Source organism: Prenolepis imparis, unplaced genomic scaffold (assembly GCF_030444845.1).
Source record: "Prenolepis imparis isolate NDT839.2.m4 unplaced genomic scaffold, iyPreImpa1.0 SCAF_9, whole genome shotgun sequence".
Taxonomy (NCBI): Eukaryota; Metazoa; Arthropoda; class Insecta; order Hymenoptera; family Formicidae; genus Prenolepis; species Prenolepis imparis.
The window spans coordinates 18217102-18224847 of record NW_028141167.1 but is presented as its reverse complement, the minus strand read 5'-3'; the positions used below and the strand labels follow the sequence as shown (position 1 = coordinate 18224847).

The 7746-nt window shown below is 44.8% G+C and overlaps 2 protein-coding genes across 2 annotated transcripts; one reads left to right on the top strand and one right to left on the bottom strand.

The window, feature by feature from the left end:
• Window positions 1-2576: 2576 nt before the first annotated feature.
• Window positions 2577-3061, top strand: LOC145940252 (uncharacterized). Its single transcript, XM_083045163.1, has 2 exons — window positions 2577-2940; window positions 2988-3061. Exons 1-2 carry the CDS (start codon window positions 2577-2579, stop codon window positions 3059-3061), a joined length of 438 nt encoding a protein of 145 aa, XP_082901289.1.
• A 3183-nt stretch (window positions 3062-6244) lies between these two features.
• LOC145940251 (uncharacterized) lies at window positions 6245-6988 on the bottom strand. Its single transcript, XM_083045162.1, has one exon. It carries the CDS (start codon window positions 6986-6988, stop codon window positions 6245-6247), a length of 744 nt encoding a protein of 247 aa, XP_082901288.1.
• Between the last annotated feature and the right edge of the window lie 758 nt (window positions 6989-7746).

Here is a 7746-nt window from a genome sequence, read left to right as displayed (position 1 = left end):
CACAAATGGGGGTGCCCACCAAGATGGACACCCCCACCGACGGCGGGGGAAAAAGGAGAGCCGCCCCCACCCTCCCGTGAGGCCGCCGGGGGGGGGGGGAGATTCCGGGACTTTAAGCGCCCCGTGCCCCCCCCCCTCGACGGCCTCATCCCGGATCGACGCTTAACCGCGTCGAACCGGGTGTGGGCCCGACCCGCCCCCGGCTCCCACCACGGCGGTTTCTTCGCCCAGGCAGCCAGAAGGGGTCGTCCCTCTCCTCCCGGGATTCAGGGGTGAGGGGGAGTCTCCTCCCTCTTTCCCGTCTCTCCCGTTCTCTTTCCTCCTCCTCCTTCTGCGACATTACTTTTTCGCAGAAGGAGGAGAAGGCTCCCCACTTCCCTTTGGACTGGACCATCTCTCTCACCACTGCGGTGAGGGAGAGGTCCCCTCCTATTTTTTCCTTTAACTCCTCCCTCTCCGTTTGCCACGCAGCACACTCTTCTAGAGTGTGCTGCGCGGTGTCCTCCTCGGCTCCGCAGTGCTGACACCGCGCGGTGCGTTCCTTTCCAATTTGACTCAGGTACCTACCAAAGCATCCGTGCCCGGTAAGCACCTGAGTCATCCTGTATGTGACCCCTCGAGCCCCGCCTATCCACTCCTCCAGGCAGGGCTGGATGGCCTCGACGGTCTTTCGGCCCGGCAGCTTCGGGTCTTCAAGCATGCCGGACCAGTCCACCATTAGGGACCGCCGAGCTTGGGCCCTGATTCCGTATCGGTCACGGTCTGTTATTGGGACACCCTCCCTTTTCAGCTCGTCTGCACGCCGATAAACTTCGGCGTGCATTTGAGCCAAGAGCTCTATGGGGGATATCCCTGCGATGACCCCCATTGCCACCCAACTGACCTTTCGGTAGCCCCTGCAGATGCGACCGGCCACCCGTCTCTGCAACTGATGCAGCGTTGCTTTTATTTTTCGAGTGGCCGCCACTCTACTCGCCCATACAGGGGCTCCGTAGAGGATCATCGCGTGGACCGTGCCCGCATACAACCTCCGAATCCTCCCGTCGGGCCCCCCCAAGTTCGGCAATAGCCTACTGAGCGCCATTGCGGCTCTCTCTACTTTAGGGGTTATTCGACGGAAGTGTTCTCGGTAAGCCCATTTACCATCCAGGTAGAGGCCCAGATATTTGATCTGGGCTCCCACCAATACCGGGGTCCCCTGTACCTCTATTCTAGCCTCCGGTGGCTCCCCGTGAGTGCCGTCGTGCATATAGACGGCCTCTGTTTTTTGGGGAGCCACCTTCAGCCCCAATCCTCTAATTGTGCGCACCACGCGGTTCACTGCGATATTGGCCCTGGCCCTCGCTTCCCCCCAGTCTCCTTCCCCGGCCACCACCAGTGTGTCGTCAGCGTAACACACCGTGCTGCAGCCGGGGGGGAGGACAGTCCGCAAAACCATGTCATACGTGAGGTTCCACAATAATGGCCCCAATACTGAGCCCTGTGGAACCCCACACGACACCTCCCTCTCGCATACCTTGGCCTCTCGATCGGTGTAGCCGATACTTCTCCCGCGGAAGTAGTCCCTCATTATGGCAATAAGGTAGGGAGGCACCCGGTAATATTCCAACGCCTCCCCCACCTTACGCCAGGGCAGGGTGTTGAATGCATTGGATATGTCTAAGGATATAGCCAATGCCACCCCACCCTCTTCAGAGATGGCCTCCACAGCTGAGCGGACCCTGAGAACCGCATCCACGGTGGACCGCCCAGCACGGAAGCCATATATCTGAGACAGATCCTGGGAAGTTTCGGACTGGGGCAGAAAAATGAGCGGGGTGAGCGTCTCCTTGACTTCTGTCTCCAACATAGACTAACAGTGATGAACACGTGATTTAAACATCATCCACGTAGGCTGTACAAGTGTACATATCTCCAAGTGGAGATCCCCGGGGGATTGTACAAGAAATCAAATTGATTTTATCCTAATCAACAGGCGATGGAAATCATCGATAACCAATGTAAAAACATATCCCGGCGTGGATTGCGGAAGTGATCACCAGCTATTGGCAATGAATCTTAGGTTGCGTCTAAGGAATGCTCCTAAGGAATTGTATTCTTACAACCGTAAAACCGACAATCCTAAACGAATCTGAAATGGAATGCTTCAAAAGGTGAACAAAGCACTGGCCACTACGGTGATTAGAACAAATGACACAGCTGAAGCCTCCTGGCAGAGTATAAAACAGGAAATTATACATGCGGCCCAGCAATGTGACAGCACTACAGAAAAACCCAAGAAACCGTGGATAAGTGAAGAAACATGGGAGACTATTAATAAGAGGAAAGCTGTTAAGATGAGATCTGATGATTAAGATCAAGACCAGTATACAAAACTATCCAAAGAAATTAAGCGCCAATGCCGAAGGGATAAAGAAAGATACATATCGGACATATGCAAGGAAATTGAAGTACATGGGAATCGTAATGAGTCACGCGATCTATATACCAAAGTGAGACTTCTAGCTCAAGATTTCAAACCCAAAAACTGGGCAATTCAAAACGAACAAGGAGAGACCATAAATGATCATGAGCAAATGGAGGTGTGGAAGAACTATTGCGCTAAATTATACCAACAAGAACAGATGGGTAATACACCCCTGATAGATGGAGACCTAAGTCGAATGGAGAAAGAACCGGAGATAATGCTGGCGGAGATCGAGGAAGCCATAAAATCGCTAAAGAGGCACAAAGCGACGAGATATGATGAGATCTCAAGTGAACTACTTCAAAGTTTGGGCAAAAAAGGAAAACAGGCCATATTGGAAGTGTGTAAAAAAATTTGGAACACCGGAATTTGGCCAGAGGACTGGTGCGCATCTACGTTCGTTCCTACACATAAGAAGGGACTGACAACAAAATGTGGAAACTATCGCACAATCTCTGTAGTTTGTCATGCAAGTAAAATACTGCTCCAAATAATACTAGCACGTATTAGATATTCCTAGATCGTCAAATACCAGAAGAACAGGCTGGTTTCGTAAAAGGGAAAGGCACAAGAGAACAGATCCTGAATATGTGACAGATGATCGAAAAAAGTCGCAAATTTCAACTTTCAATGATTATCTGCTTCCTGGACTATCAGAAAGCTTTTGACTGCGTTGACTGGCGGCACCTATGGAATATTCTGATACAAATGGAAACTCCCAAGCACCTCGTGATGCTTATCAAAAACCTCTATGAAGCAAATAATACAAGGATCAGGCTGGATAATCTGTTTTCGGCACCGTTTAAAATAGAAAGAGGAGTTCGACAGGGCTGCATTCTCTCGCCAATTCTGTTTAATATCTACGGTGAGCATATAATGAGAAAGACACTAGAGGAACTGGCACGGAAGAATCACTATTGCCGGGAGAAAGATCCTCAACCTCAGGTATGCAGATGACACCACCCTTTTTTTTTTTTTTTTGCGTTGTGGAAACCTCATGGTACCACTCACCCCCCGGATAGGGGATGAGGGTTATGTGGGACTCCTTGTCCCCCATCGCCAATCCACGTATGGATCGGCGGTGGGGTCCAAGACCTACCGCACTAAAACCACAGCGAGTGCCTTCGCTGGCGCTTATGGGGATGGCAAGGAACTGCCGGAGCATTACTTCTTGCCATCCCCTGGCCCTACCTTCTAGGGGAGCATCCTCCCCGAAAGGAAGATACTCCCTCCCGCGAATAAACCTGCGGTCCTTCCCGGTTGTGGCGCAGGGGGGCACCATCCCTACGCCGCGCCCTCCCAAAAGTTTGAGGGGCGGGGTCACGGCTCGAGTTTTCTCGCTCGAGCCGCCACCCCCCGCTCTCGGAGCGGGGCTCCCTCCCAAAAGGGACGGGAGATTCGGCCGGCGCTCCGGAGCTCTTCTCCCGAGGGCTCCCCCCTGTTGAAGGGGGGGAACCCTCGCCGCAGGCAGTGTTGCCCTCCCACCGGCGCTCTAAGGCACCGGTGAGAGGGCCGCCACTGCCGCGTCCTTTCCCGGGGGGGGGGGCACGTGCAATGGGACTCATGACTGAGTTCCTGTGACCCCCCCCCCATGCCCTCGGGCCGCGGTTCCCTCCCTCAGCGGGATCCAACCATCGGAGCGGGATCCAACCATCGGAGATGACACCACCCTAGTCGCAGCCAATGAGAAGGAAATGGTAACCTTTCTATGCAGAGTGGAGACTGAAAGTCTAAGCGTAGGTCTTAAATCAACAAACAAAAAACAAAAATAATGGTAGTAGATCGCCATAATTCCATACAGCTAACGACAGTCCTGGACGACTTTGAACAAGTAAATGAATATATATGTATATCTAGGATCATGTATTAACAACCAGGGTAATTGTGCAACGGAGATCAGAAGACGTATGGGAATGGCGAAGGGCGCAATGAGCAGACTGACGATGTTATGGAGGGATCGCTCAATAACCAAAAGAATCAAGATGAGACTAGTCCGCACGCTGGTATTTTCATCTTCTTATACGGAGTGGAAACGTGGACAATGCGAGCTACAGAGCGCAAGAAAATAGATGCCTTTAAAATGTGGTGCTGGAGGCGGATGTTCCGAATCCCATGGACGGCACGTAGGACGAACGTATCGGTTCTTCAAGAACTGAGAATCCAAACAAGGCTGTCCTCCATCTGCCTACAACACACACTTACATTTTTTGGTCATATAGCCTGTCATGAAGATGATAACCTAGAGAGGCTAATTGTAATCGGAAATGTGGAGGGACGCAAGAGTCAGGGACGGTCGCCAACACGTTGGACCGACCAAATACAGAGGGCCACTGGGACATTACTCTACAGCGCTATGAGAAGTGCGGAGGACCGTACTCAATGGAAAGAACTAGTCACTCGTGTCACCGAAGATCACGATCCCCAGTAATGGGGTATCGACTACAGAGAGAGATGAATCACATACTTGCTGAACAATCGGACAACTTGCAAAATTATGTATAGATGTGCTATCGTTGTCTATGTAAAAATACGAAGATTAGTTTTATATGGGATCTACTAAGGATTATTTATAATAACCTATTGTAGTTATGTCAAACATTAATACTTATGATATTGAATCGGAAATTCACGAAGGAGTTTATCATTTCTTGGGTGACTTATACAATCTTCATTTTATATGTCTAAATATGAATCACATACTTGTTGAACAATCGAACAACTTGCAAAATTATGTATAGGTGTGCTATCGTTTTCTATGTGAAAAATACGAAGATTAGTTTTATATGGGATTTACTAAGGATTATTTATAATAACCTATTGTTGTTATGTCAAACATTAATACTTATGATATTGAATTGGATATTCACGAAAGAGTTTATCATTTCTTGTGTGACTTATACAATTTTAATTTTACGTGTCTAGATGAGTCACATACTTGTATAACAATCGGACAACTTGCATAATTATGTACAGATATGTTATCGTTTTCTATGTGAACACAATACGGAGATTATTAGTTTTATATACGGGATTATCGAAAGGTTATTTATAAAACTTTATTATAGTTATGTCGAATTTTAACTCCAGTTGAATATACTCCAAATTAATATAAAATACATAATTGCCTACAGTAGGTAAAAAATAAAATATAGAATCAATATGTGTTTTATTTGTTGTTACAAATAAACAATTTTATTAATTTGTAATGTTTACAGAGTAACATTTTGGCTTATATATTATAAACGGTATAATTATTGGATTTCAAGAACATTTGGAAGAGTACACACGTATATGTTATCTTTCACATCTATATACACTACTTTACATTTAATTGTATCCAACGGTACAATTTTCAAAATTTGTTGTGTGTTCCTGTTATTCCGTACACGCATTATATGAGTAATATTAAAGATCGGCTCTACTTCATATTCTGTAACTGTCAGGTAACATTTATTTTTGAAACAAATGAAACTTGATATTTGAACTATAGCGGATGATTGCTGTTGAATGTCAGTATCGTTAGTTTTTTTTGTCGTTCATACAAGGTGCTATGTAAAATCATATTTTTATATACACATCTAGTGAATATTTGAACAGTATCTTGATTATTTTCGGGACTAAGAGTTTTTAAAAAAAAATTTTTTTAATTTTCAAAACTTACTTTTTTCTCTACTAGAACAGCACCGCATTCAGTAATATTGTGTTGCATTACTAATTGTCGGGGGTTAAATAAGCCTTTACAATAAAGTTCACATGTTTCCACCTTATCATTTATTATTATATTTTGAATTGCACTTTTTTGCAAAGTTTCGTAGCAATTTGAAAAAGTAGTTCGTTAGGACCGTGAATATTTTGTTTTAAATGGAAAATACCATTTTCATACGGAAATGCAGTGGTAGCCCATAGTGGACCACTCATACGAACACTGTGAACTACATGTAATAATGAGTGAACATTGAAAGTCATCATACTTTTACCATATAAAATCTCAATTTCTCCGACGAAATGTGTTAAATTAATTTCACATTGTTTTAAATCTTCTTCTGAAATATTTTGAAAAAGAAGAACATAAATACTTCGCACTAAAAGTATAAACAAAGCTAACGCATTATCGTCTAAAATGCCTGTGAGACATGGCACACTATAAAATAAAATCCATGACCGCCATTCACTCGCTTTAAGTTTACCTTCTTTAAGTGATCGCGGTAAACGATGTATTTCTTTTGGAAGTCTTATATTCAATAATTTTCTATTAACATCGTCCCTTTGTTTTCGTGATAAATAAAATGGAGAACTAGGAAAATTCCACTCAGCCCACATTTGGCGCACAACTCCTAACAATATACCGTGCATATATTCTATGGGAAATCCCCATACACAATCAAAATATTTCAATTCTGTCAAAATTGAAGGACCTTTAACATCATAAACCGGCCTTTGTTTCCGCTTAACTTCTTGTACATCTTTTAGATGTTCTACATGATTTCTTTGTGAATCGTTTTCTGTTAAAGGATATCGCATAAAATCATGTACCGGCAGGAATCCGGCGTTAAGATGTGTGTATACGTATATGACAGCCGAAAGACAGCGCGATCCGCGGTGTCCGTATAGCTGTCTGACTCGCACTCCCTCTGTTCGACCGTTGAGTGAGTGAGATAGCTATTGGACACCACTAACAGTTATCACGTCTTGCATTGCTTTCTTTCTCGATCGTGCGATGTATGAAAGAGATGCAAAATTGGAGTACCTCCTACTATTTTCTCCTTTGCTCCTTGATCTCCGCCGCGCTTCAAGCGACACGTATGTCGCGTTACGTATGTGTGCGTATGACTTTCGGCTGTCATACACGTATTCGCACACATCTAACGCCGGACACCCTTCCTACCGGTGCGTGTACATGTACACCATTTGCATAACACCAGCTACATCCAAAATAATCGTTAAACTGATATCGATTTTGCATTATAGGGCGAGCGACTGAGTCTACTGATGCGCATAATGGCCATAAAATAAATGTAATATTTTCATTGTTGCTATTTAATATGGTGATACCTTTGTTCATTATTTTTTTTATTTATTTAATGAAAATCTGTAGATATAGATTCATGAAATTTGTTTTAGGCTCACATTTAGACATTCATAAAGCTGCTAAAATTAAAGTTTGAAATCTGTACTTAGGCGATATCTCATTTAATATTAATAACACGGGCCAAATACTGGTTTTACTACTTTTGAATACAGGAAACCATCTGTATTAAAGTTAAAAGTCAAAACTCTAT

What these genes read in the sequence shown, in the direction of transcription:
- LOC145940252 (XM_083045163.1), top strand. Translation starts at nt 2,577, where the DNA reads ATGGAGGTGTGGAAGAACTATTGCGCTAAATTATACCAACAAGAACAG. An exon ending in CTCTGTAGTTTGTCATGCAA is followed by an intron (nt 2,941 to 2,987) that starts GTAAAATACTGC and finishes AGATATTCCTAG; the next exon opens with ATCGTCAAATACCAGAAGAA.
- LOC145940251 (XM_083045162.1), bottom strand. Translation starts at nt 6,988, where the DNA reads ATGCGATATCCTTTAACAGAAAACGATTCACAAAGAAATCATGTAGAA.